The following is a 22,411-nucleotide window of genomic DNA, read 5'->3' on the forward strand; positions in this document are numbered from 1 at the left end:
CAAAACAATCTCTGTTACTTTAATTTCCTATTATCACTGTAAAGCTGCTTTGAAACAGTCCATATTGTTAAAAGCACAATATAAATGAAGGTGACTTGACTTTAATCATAGCCCGCTTAAAAGTTTTTGGTACGTATCCTAATGACAAATCTGAATTAATGATATTAAGAAGAGGATCTATGACCTCTGGAAGTATCTCTTATAATAGATTTGTCGATCTAGATGATTTAACGAGTTTAGAAAATTCTTCCTCTCCTATATCAATGAATGAATAGAATTTTTCCTCAGGGAGACTACAATGCACTGCCTGATGCGATACTGTAATAGACGGATGCATAGTTATAATTTTCTCCCTGATATTATCAATCTTGTAAGTAAAGAAGTTCATAAACTCATTACTGCTGTACTTCAAATAAATACTTAGGGTTTTGTTTATTTTCTTCTAATGGGGTTCACGCAATCGTGCTCTCTTTCCATGAAATGCGAAAAAAACTCTAGTTTTGTTTTCTTCCAGTTGTGCTCCATTTGTCTGGCTGCTCTCTTAAGGGCATGAGTGTGCTCGTTGTACTATTTTCTTTAATCTTCTTTAAGCGCAAAGGAGCAACTGTGTCTAAAGTGCTGGAAAAGAGAGTCAAAAGTTTGTCGCAATATCAAGTTCTTCTAAGCTATCTGGGATTCTGAGGAGATTAAAGTGATCAGGAATATTATTAATAAAGCGATCTTTAGTGGCAGAAGTGATAGGTCTAACATATTTGTAACACGGAGTCGACTTTGCAGCCTTGGCTAAATGAAGTATACACGAGACTAGATAATGATCTAAGATGTCATCGCTCTGCTGTAGAATTTCAACGGCATCAACATTGATCCCATGCGATAATATTAGATATAGAGTATGATTACAATGAGTAGGTCCTGACACGTGTTGTCCTGACACGTGTTGTCCAACTCCAATAGAGTTCAGAATGTCTTTAAACGCCTATCACAATGCATCTTTTTCGATATCTACATGTATATTAAAATCACCAACAATCAGGACTTTATCTGCAGCCAGTACTAACTCTGATAGAAAATCAGCAAATTCTTAGAAAGTCTGTATGGTATCCTGGTGGCCTGTATACAGTAGCCAGTCCAAATCTCAAACTTGATTTATCATTTACAATAGAAAGTGTTACATTACAGTATACCAACACTTCAAAAGAATTATATTTAAAACTAGACTTCTCAGTAATTCTGAAGATATTACTATAAATTACTAGTATTAATACAGGTTTGCAAGTCCCCACAAAATTATGCTGTTAACAAAGAGGTGCCACTTTAGGAGCGCCAGAAATAGCGGTTTCCCTGGTAACGGCTGTACACAATGCATTCCCAACGTTGTTTAGGCGTCATACACTGGTATTGCCGTATATTAAAAATTCACATCATAACAAAAATAAACACCGGTATTCAGTATGAACCGGTATACCGCCAAGCACTATTCTCACGTTGTCTGCCCACATTTTTTAAATGGTATTATTTGTAGGCATTTTAGAACAGTAAACTAGAAAAGAACCATCAAGACCAAATTAAGATTTGATAAACATTATTTAGAAAACGGCAAGCATATTTTAGTCTCTGTGTCTCTGCAGTTTAGTCTGTGGGAAAATGTATTTATTGGTCCAAATCTATTCTGCTCAATTAACAAGATTCTATGTGTCAAGACTTCATAGAGTGGTAGTCTACTGAAATCTGAGCTGCTGTCTTTCATGCAACAAACATGACGCATTCATCCTCATTTCAATCCCTTCTGCTGTCATACAACTTTAGTAAAGTTGTATATTTTCAATATTCTCCCACAGATGGAATCAGGAGGCACAGTCCTCAGCACCAATTGGATAGATGTTGGTAAACGGAAAGTAGAGATGAACCCACCTGAGGATGTAGAGTGGAAGAAGTATTAAAAGCAGTGGATGAAATCTTGCACACTACCATCACCAGTTGTCCTAATGTCCTTACGCTCCTTTTTTCATTTGATTATTTTTGCCTTCACACTTCATGCTTTCTCCTTGTCAGACCCAGAAGAGTCCAGGGCTGTTTCCCAAAAGCATTGTAAGCTTAAGTAGATCATAGAACCATTGCCACCAATGATCTCATGATCAACTTAGCTCACAATGCGCTTGAGTAACACAGCAGCCCTGGACTAAAACATAATTTAAAATGAGACTTCTTTAAAGTAAAACTTCTCAGTCTGAAATTTGCTTTAGTCTGGAACCAAACTATCCCATTAAATTTTTTTAATAGCATCAGACAATTTTTTAAAACCACACATTTAAAGAAACTGTTGAGTAGCTATAATCAAAAGCTCTTTAGCCACTCTGAATATCTTAGGTTATGCCTAGTTCTCCATCTGTGAAACACATGTGCCTCAATTAATGTTGATCTCTGTTTTAATGTACTTCATGGTTTCCTAAATATGATTTCAACAAGCTGTAAATAAAATTCTTCTCTGATTGGGTGCCTTTGGTCTCTTCAATATCAATGTTTGTCCATCCTGAAATGAACTTATTACATGTTCAATTTCTTTAAAATAGGCAAAAGTTTTCTTTCTACACAAAGAGGCTGAAACTGTACTGTAACTGACATTTTATTAACAGAAAGACAGACATAGGTGTGACATGCAAAAATGTTAATGTACCAGCCGATATCTGATGGTGCTGTATATTAAACAATGAGGTTTGTTCTCGCTTGTCAAGCAGGTTCGGATGAGCTTATTTGTTCACTGATCAATTTTTGAGTATAAAATCCTAAATTCAATCTGTTCATCATATAAAGCGATCATGTCTCTTCAGAAAATGTCGACCGAATCACTCAATTCATATGGATTAGTTTAACGATCTCTTAACGATGAACGATGAAGCGTCAAAGTAGTTGTTGCGTAGCTGTCATTGCAGGGACAGAAAGCTCTCAATTTAATTAAGATCTTCATTTGCGTTCCGAAAATGAATAAGTCTTACATCTTTGTCATTAATTAGTCATGCCCTCATGTTCTAGAGTTTTCATGTTTGGGTGAACTATCCCTAAGTGTGAACGACAACTTTAAAGCTTACAGGCTGCATTGAACCAATTCGCCTACTCCTGCTACACAGAAAAGTTTTTCTTCACAAAAAGAGTATATACTTTTAGGGTGTAGTATAAAACAAGATTTGGGACATACCGTTATGTCATAAAATTGTATCTTTAACGGATGCTTTGTCGTATAATAATTTGCATCCTGTAGCCGTTATCTGGCCTGTCAATCATCTCGTCACTGTTAACATCCTCTACATTTCATTTCCTACCATATTGAAGAGAAAAGTAGCATGTTGATCTGCCTGTCGTGGGTTTTTAATGCTGAGACTCTCCTCATATTTTTGCATAATGATGCATTTAAGTTTATGGCCAGTAAAAGTTCACGTTGTTGCAGATGAAATATAACAAGTGTAGCGTATGCGTCTGGATGAATCATGATTCGTGTAATCTGAATCCTCGTTGTTTATGAACACATTCTTTCTGAAATCCCAAAGCGTTTAGCTCTGAACTCATGGAGGCAAATTATGCGTGAGGCTCCAGCCAGTCTGCAATAGATGGTTCTGGTGACAATTTTTATGGCTCCTCGAGTGTTAACAGACATCACGACAACGGGCCTTCCCCTGTCTGCGGAGAAAGGAATGCCAGGCGGCCAAAGACCGCTCCTTCCACGATGCACACACACACACACACGAACCTTTCATTAATTTCCTCATATAAGGACTTTACCGACATATATTTTATATGTTATGTGTGTCTGCTTACTCAAGTCAGATTCGAATACATATATTTCTATCGTAGTTCTAAAATGACTATAAGTGCCTATATTATGCATTTTAGTGTAACCTTGCAATATTATCCTCTGTACATGTTGTTTTTGATACCTACAGAATCCCCTGGGGCTGACCAAGCCATATATGTATATGAACATACCGTAAAATATATTTTACTGTATTGTACCATATTTAGAGTGATTCTGACTAAATTCTGACGCTGTCATAAAACATGCAAAATTAGGCCTCGACAAGACAAAGGAACTTTCCCGCTCAAGGTTTGCTGAATGATTATTGGCCAGCTCACTCCCAGAGAGGTGTGGACTGAGTTTCCTTAAGAGAACAGAACCTCAGTTTATGTGTGCTTGGTTTTCCTTCTCTTCAACCTCTTCAATTCGTCTTCGTTTCTTTTGTTTGTTTCTTTCTTTAAAGGTGCAGTGTGTAGCTTTTGGCGACATCTAGCGGTTCGGTTGCGAGTTTGCACTAAGGGCTCAGCCCACTGCTCAGCCCTACCTTTCGAAGAAGCTACGGTGGCTAAAATGGGACAAACATCGTCGTCTGAGACAGCAGAGAATAGCCAGAGTAAACCAAGTTTCTGTACAACAGTCCATTATAAACCACATCATGGATAAAGATTACAAAGCCATAGTCAGGTGAGGATCAAGGGTCTTAATACATAATATAATAATAGTAATCAGCTGATTGTCTCACGAACGTAACCAGCACATTCTCCCCACATAGCAAACCCATAATATAGCGAGGGAGAAGAACCACATGAAACTATGCAACTATATATTTTTTTCTAACAGGGTAGTAAAAGTTTAGATGGCTAATATGAGCTGTTACTGTGGCTGAGCTGGTTAAAGTGTTAAGCCTTGTTTATACTCGACGCGTCCGCATGAGCCCAAAGGTGCGTGCGGCAAAAATGACATGATTGTAACAGCGCGCGCGCCTCGGCATCCCCTAGACACCACTTACTACACACAATAGGCTTTTTTCTCTGATTTTGGAAACTCGATCGACTTGAAATGCTTCCAAGATCGACGGGTTGGTGACTCCTGTAACTGTTTTACGGTCAATGACAAGAGTAGCCTACTAATCAGCTGTCTCACGAACGCACATTTATCCCCACATAGCAAAGCCATAACACAGCGAGGGAGAAAAATTAAGTTACATGAAACAATCCAACTACATATTTACACCACTGACAAGGGAAAAGTCACTACTCACGGTGTTTATGGCTAGCTGCTTCTAGCTTTCTGCGGCTTCTCTTTCAAGTTAGTGACGAAACGTGCTCTGTAACGCTGTTTGTTCTCTGTCGGCTACGGTAGAAACATGACGTCACAATATGGCGACCTTCATTGAAGGGGATTCCCGCGCCTATGTAGATATAAACGTCTCACTCTAAGGTAATAAAAACATTACGGTTTATTAAGTAAGTTCTTTATACACCACTGAACACATAGTTATGGATGTCATATTGCATTTCTGTTAATAGATACTCAAAATGTTTACACACTGCACCTTTAAGTTTTGTTTTCCATTTTCGGATTCTCCTTTGTTCATTTCCACCGACGAGTGAAATTAACTTAGCCTGAATTATCTGGCAAATTTACCTGCAACGGACGACCTTTCACGTGAACGCGCGCAGCTTCGATTCTGAGAGAACGCGCACCGTTCACAAGGACAGCCACACACGCCTTCTTGACAACACAAAAAGAGCTATATGTGCAATTATTCGTTTATTGAGTTCTCAAAGAATAAGTTTTGTTTAACCCCCTGTTTATAGGGAGATAGTGTTTTCCTTGTTGGTTCTCTCAAAGGTTTTGTCTAGGAAATGTGCCATTCTGTTACCCCTTCTTCGCCCTCTTTCTATCACTCTCCGACTTTTATTGTTTCATTGTCTTATTGTATTATATATACATTTTATGTCATGTAATCGTAGTTACCGATATATGTAGTATTTTCTTTACTAAAACCATATATACTCATTTATTGATTCTGGTTGTGCTCATATTGAAGTCCCTTTGATGTACCGTCAGAGCTACACGCTTTACAAGTTGTTGATACATTAGATAATATTTTCTGTTATAGAACGAGAAAACTGTTCTCCACGGCCAGGAAGACAGGCTTTCCTGAAAGTCTATAAATCGGATAACTCCTTTTTGAGATTTGATAAAGATCGCCTAGTCCGTTTGCTGGACAAACTGATGGTCGATAACAAATTAATTCCATTAAGGGCTATCCTGAAAATAGATCTATTCGAGACAATTGATATATTAATATTTAATCATAAACGCGTTGTGATTGATTATTGATATAACAATTGATCTAATTTTGCCCCCTTGTATGGATAATTGATTATAATTCGTTGTATTGGATTGCCCATACAGGTAAATTGGCGAAATATTCCCGTTAGGGATAATTTTATAAACCGTAATAGATTCACGGATCAGATCCCTGATCTTATATTCCCTTATTTGAGCTGAGAATCGCTACACATGGATAACATTAAATATTTTTTATCAGGTTAAATGTTTTTTGAATGATTATTTGTCATTCAAATGGGCAATATTGGCTACAAGAGTGTGCACGGATCAGCACCACAAATCTTCTGGAAATAGTAGACCATCCGGGGACTTTTGGCATACTCATCATAATATGCTTTGGGGCACACTTATTCTAATCTCACATTATTTAAGATGGATAGTATGCACATTGGGACACAGGGTTGGAATTGAACTTCCAACTGTTGATGATGAAATAGGCTGTTTCTCAATATGCGATCTTGTGTTCTCATACTATGTTCCCTTAACAGAAGTACTGAAGCACGAAACAAATCACGTGAGCCAAATCACTACACATATTGGGTGCTTCTCAATTCTTATTTGTGCATCATCTCCTTTCCTCGCGTTTCAGCTCCAGCCCCTGTAGGATGCGAGGGAAGGCTGCAAGGAAAGCAAAGGAATCGAATTACTTGATCACTCGAGTGTCACTTCACAGCATCATCAGCAGCGCTCAAAGGATCTGCCCTTATGTTGTTGAAGTTTGGTTAAGAAATTCACAATAAATAATAAAGCAAGATACCCTGTTGAAATATGTGAGATGTGTGTTTTATATTAACTTCAAACTGGCCCGGATCTACCATACGGGCAATCTGGGCACGTGCCCAGGGGACCTTGCGCAAGGAGGGGCCCTCCATGATGGGAGATTTTTTTTTTTTAGCTACATAAAAATAGTATACACAAGGCTTGGCCTCGATCTTGATAATTATCCAATCAGAATTTAAAAAAAAAAGTTTACAAAAAATGAAGTATTGTGATTGTCTGTTTTATATGTCAGTTGGATGGCTGGACAGGTGATGATTGGAAGCAGACCACATGGACTGTGTAGATTGGCTAATGATAAAGGTGGGTGGGCATAGAGCAGGATGTTTACATTGTACTGATTCAAAATCCGTTTTTTTAAGAACGAGTTAAGATTAAAAGAGTGGAATTGGATTGTATTAGCGAGTAAAAGTGTGGGGAAATTATCGGAAAGACTAGGAATACAGGATTTGTTGTGACACCTTATAAACCGAAAGAATAAGGAATAGCATAAATCAATTTAATTAAAACATAAAAATGTAAATTAATACATCATTTTAAAATGGACAAATGAGTAGACATTTAAAATTGTTGTGCAATTCTTGTTCTATGTTAAATGTTTGATTATTCATGTTAAATGCAAAAATGTTAAATATATATTATTAAATACAATTAATTAAATTATTTATATATATATAATAAAATAAATTAATAAATAGTAGGCCTATATTAAATAAATAGACATATGAGACTGTTTATTCACGTTTAAAACAGTTTAATAAAGCCAACATTTAAACATTTTGGCGGGGGGTTTTTCTTTATCCATTTGAAAATCTTGTTAAAATATGCTATAGTAAACTCGTAGGGGCAACAAATGAACTTCCGACTCTCTCCCATGCCAATCAAAGTAGATAATAAGATGGGCTGTCATTGGACAGTAAAAATGTCTGTAGGCTATACGTGTTGGTAGGAAGCACGAGGAGACTAGGAATACCAGGAAACAGGAGTTTGTTAATCAAATCTCTCAGGAGATACAAAAACACGCTATATATAAATGAGAACAGACAAGGACTGAGGGAGAACACGGTATAAATCAGAGACATCATATAGATAGACGCCCTATCGACCACTACTGCCTATTGGTGCGGACGAGCCGTGGGGCTGCCATCTTAAACCGGTCACCCGCTCCGCTCAGTGTAATCTGTTTGGCAGGTTCAATGAGCTGCCAGCGCATTTAATTAATCATATCTCACTGAATACCGAACTGATTTTCACGCAGGTTTTTTTTTTTTTTGCTGCAAAGGTCATACACGTAGCTACGATAGAGGACACATTGAATATTTTACTCACAAAATACAAACAATAGTACGGCCACCCCTGGCCGACTCCTCGCCACCCCAATGACCATACATTTTAGTAGCATCAGTTATGCATTTCATAAATAAGTCAAAAATATTCTTTAGTAAGAGAAGACGGGGAATTATGTGTCGTGACGTGCTTTTTAAGTGCCAAATGGTTACAGTATAGGCCTACTGTTACAGCAGCTTTTTGATGTGTCTTTTCCATGTTTTGACAAGCAGGGATGCAAACAGCGCTAATCGGCGCCTCCCGCTTTTTTCACGTCAGTTTGGGTGACAAAGTCATCTGAAGACATTCCATAGCTTAATGTGAGGGACAGAAGTCTATTTACATCATTAAGGAAACTCGTTTTCCCAGGGGCGTAGCACAAGATCCCGGACCCTATGTATAGGCAGTCCTGGTGGGCCCCTATGTTCCAAATAAAATATATTCCAGACTTTTCAAGGGCCCTTTCTCCCCTTGGGGCCCTGGTAATCAGTACTGGTTTTACCCCCAGTCCGACGCCCCTGCGTTTTCCCTCCTCTGCGGCTGTCAATCATTCTCCATTCATATTCAAACAGCGCTGGCCTCTTGGATGCACGGTAAAATTCTCTCCAATATGATATATTCACATTATAATGCATGATCTGTAGATAAAAGGCTGTAGATTTGCATAAAATTACTTTATTTTGTTGGAGTTTGTTGCTGTTTTTAAACGACTCACTACCGTGTGCTTGTTAGATCACACACATCACAAGGACTATGAATCGGCATCAAACGCACAATAACTGGAATTTAAAACTGTGAAACAAAGGAACAAATCGCACTAGGATTTGTGCGCTCGACATTTCTTCGCTTTGTGACGTGAACTTTTAAATGCGCACTTATGCAGCGCAGCGCTAAAGTAATGTACTATTATTGTAAACTGTTACCCATCATTCTGCACCCGCGAATCCCGCGATGGGCATACACGCTGTGTGCGCTCTGTTTTTCATGTTATCATGGGTTTGCGCACTGAAATATTATTAAACGCCAATATATTTTGTTATACCTAGCCTGCTCAATACATTTAAAATAAGCATAATTTAATTGCATATTATTTCTTTGTAGTGTAGGCTATATATGCACTTCTGAATTCTTGACATTAATATATAAATACAAAATTGTGAAATGTATGATTGCCTGATTGAATTTTATAAGAGAACTAATAGTAATTTGTTTTCATTAACATATTTAGATTTTATAAAATTACTGTGCAGATTTTTTCAAGAATTACTTTTTGCTGCTGATTTATAGCCTACACTCATTAAGTTTATTAAAAATGTATAATACATTTATGTAATATTTAAAGGTGTTAACTGTAATCTTACATACATAGCCTATAATATAATATATATTAGTAGGGCCCTACTAATATCATTAGTAACATTAAATATAACACGATAAACCAAAGTATATCAGTAGGAGTTTCCTTAAGTCTTTCTGATAGTTTTCTACAGGCCGGAATTTACTACAACAGTAGAATAAAATTCTGAAATTATGGTTTATAGTTTTGGTGTGCCACCCCAAGATTTTAAGTGGCCCCATCTGATCACCCCTATGAAAAATTTCTGGAGGCGCCACTGGGACATACATGTAACAAAACGGTCATTAAAACGGTAATGTTTGCACTTAGGTTTTATTATGCTTTTGGGAGACTATTGCAAGAAGCTGCTTACATTAACCTTACTTTTGAAAAAGAAATAAATACAATTATGATTTTTCATGAAAAATTATGTATTATGTAAAATTATTATTGTATTAATTATTTTTAACTATTTTGAAACTACTCAGATGTGATGATGATGGAATTAATACAAATACCAAAATGTGATTACAGAATATATTTAAATTATCCATCAAATTGTCATTTTCTCCTTACAGTCTTGTAACAACAATAATGCCTGACCAGTAAATTACTTGGTGAACAAAGAAAACATTTTGGCATTGGCATTAGTTAATGCCTAAAAATATAAAAGTTTTACCTTATAAATAGAATTTAGTTTAATTAATTTCAAATTCGTCGCCGGAGTGAATGGGAACATGATTTATTGAAAATATTTGAAAATATATAAGTGGTTCTTAAGTGTAAGGAATGGACTTGCTTTCAAAATGCTCTAGAGTCTAGACATCATAAAACCTTCCCCCTTGCCCCTGTTGTCATCGGCCCTCAAACCAGTTCTCTTTAAAGACCGTTATCACCTCTGCTCCCCTCAGAGCCGGCCCGAGCCTTTTGGGGGCCCTAAGCAGAATTACATTTTTGGGGCCCCTCCCACTACGTGGAGTCACCTGTGCTTGACGATTATTGACACAAATACCACGCAATAATTATACATTATAAATTAATACAGTGAGGTTATGTCTTTTTAATACAAAATAAATACTTAATAAAAATAGATAGCCTACTTAAATAAAAAAGTTTTAACTTTTACTTTACTCTTTTACTAACTCTCTGAAACTTCTTAAAAGAAACTGTCTTAAAACACATCATATAAATTATTTGCTAAAATAATGACAAACTGAGAAATCAGAAAGATAATAAGAGCAAGGGTTCAACAATGACAATTATTGTTGAAAACTGTAAAAATATTATTATTTCTCAACTGTCTCAATACAGTGTAACTGTCCTCAAAATCCCTTTTTTTTTTTTCTTGATTATTATTGTAACAGACTTTGTTGGATTGTACATGACAGAATCCAACAAAGCCTGTTACTATAATACCGGTAATCATGTACTGGCGATCGTTGTATATGTGTGTATGCAATGTATTTTTCCCCTCGGGGCTTGCCGTAGATAGGAATGGGTCAATTGCTGCACAAAACACACCGTAAATAATCATGCAAACATACTTTTATCTTGCTCTTTTTGTCCCCTCCTCTGTCATTTTTGTCTTTCTATTTTCGGCACCAGAGGGATACGTCCTTTTTGTGACATGGCTTAACATTACCGAGACTATGCACAGTTGCGCACGAATTGTCTATGCACGCGCGAGGTGTCTAGATTATGCGCAAGCACACCGTGAATAATCATGCAAACATACTTTTATCTTGCTCTTTTTGTCCCCTCCTCTGTCATTTTTGTCTTTCTATTTTCGGCACCAGAGGGATACGTCCTTTTTGTGACATGGCTTAACATTACCGTGACTATGAAAAGTTGCGCACATATTGTCTATGCACGCACGAGGTTCCTAAATTATGCGCAAGACTTAAACGCTGGCAAACCCAGCAGCCGTTGTAGGCAGGTATATTGATCATGAAATCATAATTTACTTGTTTTTAATTACAAATCCATCCGGGGATGGAACCCAGAGGACAGACTGACAGTCGCCACCAGCAGTTTACAAAATTCTCGCCAAAATTTGGACAAAAATTGGGGTCCCCTGTCAGAAACCACGTCTGTCGGGAGGCCATGAATCCGAAAGACGTGGTCAACGACAATCAATGCTGTCTCCTTGGCTGAAGGTAATTTGGGCAAAGGAATGAAATGGGCAGCCTTCGAGAACCGGTCCACCACGGTCAAAACTACCGTGTGACCCTGCGATATGGGACCATGGTCTCGAAGGTACCCACAGCGGTTGAAGTAACCCATCTGGAGGTCGATTGGAAGTTTTACCCGTGGCACAAACTGAGCAGGCCAATACAAAATTGTGAAAATCACGAGCCATGAGCCACGAGCCTTAAAATCACGAGCCATGAGGGGCCACCAGAATCGTTGCTTGACTAAAAACATAGTACGATTAACTCCCGGATGACAAGCCACATTAGAACAGTGTCCCCACTGAATAACGCTTGACCGTAAACTCTCCGGCACGAACAAACGGTTCGGTGGGCAACGAGTCGGATGCGTTACCCCTTCTAAGGCCTTCTTGACCTTCGATTCGACCTCCCATGTGAGTGTAGAGATAAATAGGGTCTCTGGTAAAATGCATTGGGGAGTAGACGGGCGATCAGAACGGTCAAAAATGGGCGATAAAGAATCGGGTGTTTTTAGAACCCGGGTGGTACGAGAGAGTAAAATCAAAACGCCCGAAAAAAATAGCCCACCGAGCCTGCCTGGAATTAAGTCTTTTAGCTGTACGAATGTATTCCAAATTCTTGTGGTCGGTCCAGACGATAAAAGGTACTCCCGACCCTTCTAACCAGTGGAGCCACTCCTCCAATGCTAGCTTGACCGCCAACAACTCTTTGTTGCCAATGTCATAATTGCTTTCGGCAGGGGATAAACGATTGGTAAAAAACGTGCAAGGGTGCATATTGTCGTCTGAAGGAGAGCCCTGGGATAACACTGCACCTACCCCCACCTCTGACGCATCGACCTCCACTACGAACTGACGTGATGGATCAGGGGTTATCAGGATCGGGGCTGAAACAAAGCAACCCTTCAGTTTGGCAAACGCCGCTTCTGCTGCATCTGACCACCTGAACGTCGTTCTGGGGGAGGTCAAGGCGGTCAGAGGCGCGGCTAGTCGGCTGAAATTGCGAATAAAACACCGGTAAAAATTGGCGAACCTCAGTAGGGCCTTACGGGAATCTGGACTTGGCCAATTTACCACAGCCTTAACCTTGTCAGGATCCATGCGCATTCCCTCAACCGAGATGATGTGACCTAGGAAAGGAACAGCCTGTGCATGAAACACGCATTTCTCCGCCTTGACAAAAAGCCCATTCTCTAGCAACCTCTGAAGCACTTGTCGGACGTGTTCCACGTGCTCCTGGAGAGACGATGAAAAAATCAATATATCATCCAGGTAGACATATATGAATTGATCGACCATGTCTCGCAAAACGACATTGATAAGTGCTTGGAAGACCGCTGGGGAGTTGGAAAGGCCGAAAGGCATAACCAAATATTCAAAGTGCCCCCTAGGGGTGTTAAAAGCGGTCTTCCACTCATCCCCCTCCCTGATGCGGACCAAATGATAAGCATTTCTTAAATCCAATTTCGTGAAGATAGATGCTCCTTGCAACCTCTCGAAGGCTGAAGACATCAGCGGCAAAGGATAAGTGTTCTTTACCGTGATGTTGTTCAACCCCCGGTAATCAATACAAGGTCGCAACGATCCATCTTTCTTCCCCACAAAAAAGAATCCCGCCCCCGCTGGAGAAGAGGAAGGGCGAATGAATCCCGTTGCTAGAGAATCAGAAATGTATTTCTCCATGACCTCTCTCTCTCAGGAACAGAGAGTGACTATAATTTGCCCTTAGGCGGAGACGTACCTGGCAGTAACTCTATAGCACAGTCATAGGGACGATTAGGAGGAAGAGAATCAGCCCGAGACTTACTGAACACCTCCTTCAGATCCCGATACTCCGGGGGCACGTTAGATAAATCCACTGTCTCCTCCTGCAACACATGAACAGAAACAGATGGATAGGCAGACACAAGACAGGACTTATGACAAAAACTACTCCACGCCGCTACTGAATTGAGTTGCCAGTCTATTTTGGGGTTGTGACGAGTGAGCCAGGGGTGACCAAGAACGATGGGTGCAAGCGGAGTGTCCAGGATGTAAAAGGAGATGGTTTCTGAGTGGTTGCCTGACGTGATGAGGGTGATGTCTTCAGTGACCAAAGATATAGTGGGGAGTTCTTGACCATTGAGGGCGTGTACTGCAATCTGATGGGTGAGGGGTTTGAGGGGAACTTGGTGGTTGAGTGCAAAGGTGTGATCCATGAAGTTACCGTCGGCGCCCGAGTCCAGAAGTGCGTGACAGTCGTGACAGTGGTTGGACCATCGGAGTCTACCCGGAAGGAGAGTTGATGTCGATGAGGTCTTCTCGGCGGAGATCCCACCCGATAGTAGCCTCATACTTACTATCGGGCTGGGCCTTTTAACGGGCAGTTATAGGCGAAGTGTCCCGTTCCTCCACAGTACATGCAAAGGCCCTGGGATCTTCGCCTTTCCTTCTCCTCCCGGGAAAGCCGGGCTCGACTCACCTGCATGGGCTCGGGATCGTAGACGGGGCTGACCGCGTCCCTACCTCCAGCGCGTTGACCCACGGATACCGCCGAAGAATGGTAATTGGGTACTCTCCGATCCAATCGAGACAGCCTGGCGTCTACTCTCAATGCTAGAGCGATTAAATCGTTAAGTTTGGGAGGTAAGTCCATGGCATATATCTCCTTTTGGATGCGGTCAGCCAACCCATGCAGGAACACAACCCACTGCGCCTCCTCGTTCCATTGGCTTTCCGCCGCTAGAGTCCGAAACTCAATAGAGAAGTCCGATACTGATCGTTGCCCTTGCCGTAAATCTGCCAGCATTCTGGCTGCTTCTCTGCCCGCCAATGCCCGGTCGAAGACACGTTTCATTTCGGCGGAGAGCGCTTGGAACGAGGTGCAGCAGTCGTCCTGGTTCTCCCACACCGCCGTTCCCCATAGCGCCGCTCTCCCAGTCAACAGCGTCAATACAAAGGCCACCTTGATTCTTTCATCACGGAAGGTTCTAGGTTGTAGAGAGAAATGCATGGAGCATCTAGTTAGGAAAGCTTGACAAAAATTGGGCTCACCTGAGGATTTCTCCGGAGGTGGTAAGCGGGGCTCCGACTGGGAGGGGTCCACTGGTGGTATTTGGGGAATCGGCGGTGGGACCGGTGCAGTGGGAATGCGCAGCTCTTGGACTTGCTGGGTGAGCCCGGACACCTGCGTCACTAACGCCTGAACAGCGCGAGCTGTGTCGTTGATGTTTCTTTCTTGATTCTCCATTCGCTGTCTGCTGTGGTTGACAAAATCCTCCAAGCTTTCTGAAGTGCCACTCGCTGCTTCTATCTTGTGTCAGATCGTTCTGTAAAGAATAAACTTCGGAAGCAAGTGGAAGTACACAGTTTATTGAAAGATAAATGACTCAGTCCAAAGGGCAACAGGCTAGTGACGCAGGAACTCGATGGTCAGATGTAACAGGTGCATGAGGTGAAGAGAGGTGACGATCACCGAGACGAATCCAGAACATCCACAGGATACAGACAGGAACAATGAAGGATAACTGGAGCAAACAAGGGAGAAGACACCGGACACCAACAACCAACGATCTGACAATGGAGATGAGAAGTTGATGAGATTATATACACAGGAATGGATAGACTGCAGCTGGTGAAGAGGTAATGAGTGATTGCTGAACGAGCGCTGATGAGCGGCCACGTCCCTCTAATCAGCACACACACATACAACAACAGAAACACGAGACAAGAAGAAGACATAGGATTTACCAACCGTGACAATAATGTGATGTTATGACAAGTTTTGTCTTCCGCCACATGCATTCAGCTTTTCTGCATTGTCTTTTCATATTTTGCACTGCTGTTGAGTTTCTCCAAGGTGCTTTTTGTTTGCCACTCTTCTTCCTGACTTTCACAGGAGCAATATCATCAATTACACTTTTTACTGAGTTAAAAGAATCAAGGAGAAAATCAACAGAGTCCGCAGATATGCTTGGTGTTAAAGATCAGTGTTGGCAGTGGTGTAGTCTACGTGATACGCAGTACCCACTAGAAAATGTCAAGGATTTCCGTATGCCCACTAGGAAATGTCAAAGATCTCCGTATACCCACTTTAAAAAGCGTGAGGATTCATAACAACATTGTTTTGTGAAAGAACTTTCATTCATAAATTCACCCCGCCGTGACGTCTGTGTTTGCGCAGCGACACGGATCGAATCGCGGAATCCAGCAACAAATGTAATTTAGCCTACTGTAAAGCGGAACGTCACGCAATTTGCCGATTTTTTATGAATAAATCAAAAGTAATGATACAATGAATCAAATCACGATATGTACTACTATGAATATTAAAGCTCAAAAAGACTGCTATTGAAATAAACTCTGAATGTTCTGCTTGTTTCTGTGAATGAGCGCTCAATGTGTGCTCTACTACACACTGACGACGCGCGCGTGACACTCGTGGTGTTTTCAGCATCTATGAGGAGGACATGCACACATTTGAACTTCATTGCAGAGCTTTTATGAGAGTCACTTCACAAGAATAGTACCATTTCATTTGATAAAACTATCGTCATTCATTCGTATCATATACACACTCACAAACTTTAAAGTCTTCATGACAACCTGTCAAAATCAAAGTTTTGTATAACTTGAAGAAAATATAACAGAAATATATTACTATTGCACAGTAGATTATACTTCAAGTAGGCCTAATAATAATAATAATAGTTTATTAAAACACAGAAGCTCAAATGGCTTAAGTTACAAACCACCTAAATAAAAGTTTGTAGAGATAAATAAAGTGACTCGAGGGAATTATGAAACAAATTGCATAGTAAGATGTACTTTTTAAAATAATAATAATCAAATCTATTAAAACATAATTTTAAAGGAATATCACACAAGTTTTTAAAAAGTGAATTTTTATTTGTGCTTATAATTTTTAAGTCTTTTAAGTGTCAGCTGATAAAACCTGTGCTTCAGGGACCATATTCATATAACATCTAAGGCTAAATGTAGCTCTTTACTGGCTGAGTTAGATGGTGATTAACACTAAACAGTAGAAAATGGGTGGTGGTGGCGGTGGTGGCGGTGGTGGCGGCGGCGGGCGGGCGGGCGGGCATTTAGGCGAGGGGAGGGGGGGAGGGGGGTGTTGGGCTGGTACATCACAGTATACTCACTACAAAAAACTAGACTACACCACTGAGTGTTGGGTATAGTAACTTTGGAAAGTAGTTAATTAGGTTACAACGTTACCATCAATTAAAAGTAATCAGTTACGTTACAGCGTTATCTATTCATAAAAGTAACGCGTTAGAGTACTCATGCGTTACCAAAAATTAAAAGCCGTTTGCAGCGCCTCACACATGCTGCAGCTTAATTGACAGACACGGCCCCCTTTAAATGCACCTAGAAGTCGTGACTCCTGGCAATGAATAACGTCAGTCATCCGACTAAATTAACACTGCGGGATAACAATAACAGGAAAGACGGTCATCAATAGGCTATTCCACATAGCGTTTTATTTATTTTTTTATCACAGAACATATTAATCAAAATTCACAGCTTCCCAGCCCAGGTAGCCTATGAGCACCATACAACAAGATAACTCTTTATAAAATCAATAAGATTTTTTCTTTAACTCTAATGCAGTTAGAGTTTTTCTTTAACTCTAATGCAGTTAGAGTTTTTCTTTAACTCTAATGCAGTTAGAGTTTTTCTTTAACTCTAATGCAGTTAGAAATTAACAACCAGTCAACGATCTGACAGAAATTAACAGCTGTCTGTCAAACAAAAATGATTACAAACCGAATAAAATCATTCACTGCCACACAGGCAAATGACAAATCGCATAATAGCCGAACTAAATATTAATAAAATGCAACAACGTTTGTGTCTCACCTAAATTCGCTTTAACATAGTCCTCTCCTCTTTTTACTCATTTACTCATCAAACTAGTGATTAAAACGTAGAAGAAGCAGAATTTCGAAACGTTTGTCCGACAGTCGATTTCTCCTGGGAGTAAGAACGAGACTCCCGAGGCTGAAAAGTCTCTCCACGGGTGTGCTGGAGGGTGTTGGGGTATTGAAGCGCAGAAACACTGTCTTGATCTTGGGGAACTTGTTAGCTGTGCATTAAAGAATGAGCACTGTGCCACTGTTTGTCCGACTGTTTGCACTGTATTTTATTTCCTTTTTATTCTAAACTGTTTCTTATTTATTTTGATTATTTTAATTCCTTCTATGTAAAGCATTTTGAATTACCATTGTGTATGAAATGTGCTATATAAATAAACTTGCCTTGCATGTGAGCTTATATAACTGTATGTTTGTGGAAGTGGCTTGCCATGCAAATCTCACTCGCCAATCTCCATTGGCTTGTTTTTTTTTACCACTAGAAGGTGATTGGGCTCCCAAGTGAGATCCCATTACATCAGTCTGTCAACTTGACTGACACAAAAAACAGATGCATGTAACTCCACCAGATCCTAACCAAACTGGTGCATTAATATAAAATGTAATAACCTCTCCTAAGAAACTATAGAATTAATTTATTCTATCGTAAGCGATAGGATTAAATTAATGATTGATGGTTAGGTCTTATAAAGTGCATGTATTGCTAGAAACTTCAGATTTCATCATTTCACTCTCTTAAAACTAATTTTTTTCTCACTTTCTTTCTTCATGCAACTCTTGTGAATGTGTGTGTGTGGTTATGTGTTAGATATTAGTTTTATCTGTTAGAATAATCAATAAAGTCTTGTTTGTACAGTTAGGTCCATATATATTTGGACACAGGCACAATTTTTCTTTTTTTCAGGTATTTACCAACACATATTCAAGCTATAGTTATTTAATGGATATGGGCTGAAAGTGCACACTCTCAGGTTTAAATTGAGGGTATTTACATCCAAATTGGAGGAAGGGTTTAGGAATTACAGCTCTTGAGAGAGCCACCCCCCCCCCCCCCTTTTTAAGGGACCAAAAGTAATTGGACAATTGAATCAAAAGCGATTTCATGGACAGGTGTGGGCTATTCCTTCGTTATTTCTTTATCAATTAAACAGGTAAAAGGTCTGGAGTTGATTCTAAGTGTGGTATTTGCATTTGGAGTATATTGCTGTGAACATACATCATGCGTTCAAAGGTACTCTCCATGCAAGTAAAACAGGCCATCATTAGGCTTCAAAAACAAAATAAATCCATCCGAGAGATAGCAGGAATATTAGGAGTGGCCAAATCAACAGTTTGGTACATTCTGAGAAAAAAAGAATCCACTGGTGAGCTCAGCAACATAAAAAGGCCTGGACATCCACGGAAAACAACAGTGGTTGATGATCGCAGGATCCTCTCCATGGTAAAGAAAAACCCATTCACAACATCTAGCCAAGTGAAGGACACTCTCCAGGAGGTAGGCGTGTCATTGTCAAAGTCTACAATCAAGAGAAGACTTCACGAGAGCAAATACAGAGGGTTCACCACAAGGTGCAAACCATTCATAAGCATCAAGAATAGAAAGGCCAGATTAGACTTTGCCAAAAAGCATCTAAAAAAGCCTGATCAGTTCTGGAAAAGCATTCTTTGGACGGATGAAACTAAGATCAACCTGTACCAAAATGACGGGAAGAAAAAAGTATGGAGAAAGCTTGGAACAGCTCATGATCCAAAGAATACAACATCTTCTGTAAAACATGGTGGAGGCAGTGTGATGGCATGGGCATGCATGGCTTCCAGTGGCACTGGATCACTGGTGTTTATTGATGATGTGACAGAAGACAGAAGCAGCCGGATGAATTCTGAAGTGTATAGGAATATACTGTCCGCCCAGATTAAGCCAAATGCAGCAAAGTTGGTTGGACGGCGCTTCACGGTACAGATGGACAATGATCCAAAACACACTGCAAAAGCAACCCAGGAGTTTTTTAAGGAAAAGAAGTGGAATATTCTGCAATGGCCGAGTCAATCACCTGATCTCAACCCGATTGAGCATGCATTTCACTTGCTGAAGGTAAAACTAAAGGCAGAAAGACCTACAAACAAACAACAGCTGAAGACAGCTGCAGTTAAGGCCTGGCAAAGCATCACAAAGCAGGAAACCCAGTCTTTGGTGATGTCTATGAGTTCCAGACTTCAAGCAGTCATTGCCTGCAAAGGATTCTCAACAAAATATTAAAAATGAACATTTTATTTATGATTATATTAATTTGTCCAATTACATTTGAGCCCCTGAAAATGGGGGTACTGTGTATAAAAATGGTTGCAGTTCCTAAAATGTTTACTTGATATTTTTGTTCAACCCCTTGAATTAAAGCTGAAAGTCTGCACTTCAAATTCATCTTGATTGTTTCATTTTAATTTTATTCTGGTGGCATACAGAACCAAAAGTATGAAAATTGTGCTTGTGTCCAAATATATATGGACCTAACTGTATTTATAGAGAAGTGTCTTGTGTTACGCTGCAGACGATTCATTTGTTCGGCCGTAAATTAAGTGACTCAAAAGTGAGTCAAAATTCCTTATAAAATTAATTAATAATTCCCTTTCAGCTAAATTGGCAATTTTCCCTTACAGAAGCCAAGAGGGCATCCCTGCTGGACCTTGGCACATTACATTAACATCGCTCAGTGGTTGGATGGGTCTTCTTTTACAATGGCAGAAGAGGCCGCCATCCCTTCCAACTAGGCCCCTCCAACGCCTCGCATGGACAAGACGCAGAGCCCACCGCAGACTGAGAGCCTGAGCCTGCTGCGATGAAAGAGCCAGATAAGAGGACTGTGTCGACCACTGCTCTGGAGGCCGAGCCCCACAGTGAGTCTGACCGGGTGTGTGAGCCAGCAATATCGTGCATAGCTTGTGGAGTAAGAGGGCATGGAATATAGCCCCGCCCACATCCTGCCATTAAGGGTGAGCTGCAGCTGGCCTCAGCAAATATTTATAAGGATCTGGAAGTAGACATTTCCCTAAGTCTCCTGTCTCCGCTGGTCTTGTCCAGCTCCAATTTTTCTTTGTCGTCACTGGTTCTGCCGGGCTCCAAGTCTTCTTCATTGCAACGGGTTCATCCCAGCATCAAGCATGTTTCGTCATCCAGCACCAAGCCTGTCGTTGCCCAGCACCAAGTCTATGTCATTGATGTTGCTCCCACCCAGCCTCACTCTCCCACCTCCTCTACCAAAGCCAGCCAGTCCTTCGGGTCCGTATCAGCTGGTTCCCTTTAGTCCCTCGGCTCCTCTATTGGCTTCGCCAAGCAACCCAGAAAAGGTCATCTTAAACCTTTAAAAAAAACACTCCGACGCGTTTCGGCATACAAGGCATCGTCAGGGAGTCAACAGTTTTGAAACAGGAAGAGACTTTCTTATAAGCTTTCAAATCACCAATCAGAAACCTGCATTTGGCAGAAGCAGGTTCAGAGTTGTAGAATTATACAAAGACCACTAGATGTCCTCCTTGGTACTTAATAGAACAGAATTTTCGTGACTACACACGAAGGTTACATACAATGCATGCATCACTATAATGCATATCAAAGTAAAAATAGACTAAATAAAAATAGAAATAAAGGGTGTGGTTTACAGGAAAACACTAAAATCAAGTTCTTCGTTCAGGCCTGGGTATCTATTAGCCAGCAGTTTTTCAATCCAGAAACTTTATCTCTGGTTTAGTTATTTTTGTCTGTTCCCTTTCCTTATTGACAGTGGTATATGGTCAATCCCACAGGCCTGTACGGTAGATGGGCCACTATTATGGTGTTCCCTGTAGTGCCTAGCCATAGGATAGTTCATGTTGCCTGTGCGGATTGCATATTTATGTTCAGCCAATCTGTCCTGTAAACATCTCAATTACCCCTTTTCCACCAACAAGAACCAGGTGCTGGTTCAGAGCTAGAGCTAGTGCCGGTTGGGAGTTGGTTCGACTGACGAGCTTTCAAAGAACCGGTTTGCCTTTCCACAGGCTAGAAATCCATCACAGAGCCAGATCTTACGTCACTGTATACATCTCATGTTGCCCAGCAACTCTAGCGTGGCACACACAAACACACCAGGCTTGTTCGAGATGGTTCGGCACTGCGAATCTCGAACTGTGAGAGCGATCCAAAAGCAGGAGTCGTATGCTCTCCAAACACTCGCGCAGCTCCGATCAGTCCATGCCGCTCCGATGCATCTCGAACAAGCCTTCCATCAACAATGGCGGTCGTTGCGTTACTATTTATGCTCATGGCTTTGCAAACCTACATCGGTATCCAAACACGGCGAATCATGCACGTTCGTGCAGCTCGCCGTAACTTGCATTAACGGAGATTACAATCGAGCTTCTATTAGCACGATTAGCTGCTATTTAAAAAATGGCGGTCACAAGTTTCTGTTTGTCTTGTTGGTAACGGTAACCCCGTCCCCAGCCGCTGACGTAAGCGGTTCTTACTTCTAGACCAGCAATGATTTGGTGCTACTTAAGAACCACTTTTACTGGTTCGGAGCTGGTGCTTTGGTGGTCGAAAAACAAAGAACCGATTTGAAACTAGGCTCTGGCTCCGAACCAGCACCAGCTCTGCCTTGGTGGAAAAGCTGTATTTGTTCTTCCTATATATAAACACTTTGCATTCAGGGCATTCCAGTCTATATATAACAAATACAGTTGTACAGCTTATGAAATAATTAATGTTAAATTGTGGTAAAAGTGGTTAAGTGGTAAAAAGGTCA

At 40.5% G+C, this 22,411-nt stretch overlaps 1 protein-coding gene across 2 annotated transcripts in view; it reads left to right on the top strand.

Moving 5' to 3' along the window:
* Positions 1 to 2,489, top strand: part of sugt1 (SGT1 homolog, MIS12 kinetochore complex assembly cochaperone) — a 181,852-nt gene extending 179,363 nt beyond the window's left edge. For both annotated transcript variants that reach the window (XM_077232374.1, XM_077232375.1), the window contains exon 13: positions 1,839 to 2,489. In XM_077232374.1, coding sequence (XP_077088489.1) covers positions 1,839 to 1,940 — 102 coding nt within the window. In that variant the 3' untranslated portion in view covers positions 1,941 to 2,489. The remainder of the gene's footprint in view (positions 1 to 1,838) is intronic.
* The last annotated feature ends 19,922 nt before the right edge of the window (positions 2,490 to 22,411 follow it).

Source organism: Siphateles boraxobius, unplaced genomic scaffold (genome assembly GCF_051911475.1).
Source record: "Siphateles boraxobius isolate OS27281-9 unplaced genomic scaffold, OSU_SipBor_1 17, whole genome shotgun sequence".
Lineage (NCBI taxonomy): Eukaryota > Metazoa > Chordata > Actinopteri > Cypriniformes > Leuciscidae > Siphateles > Siphateles boraxobius.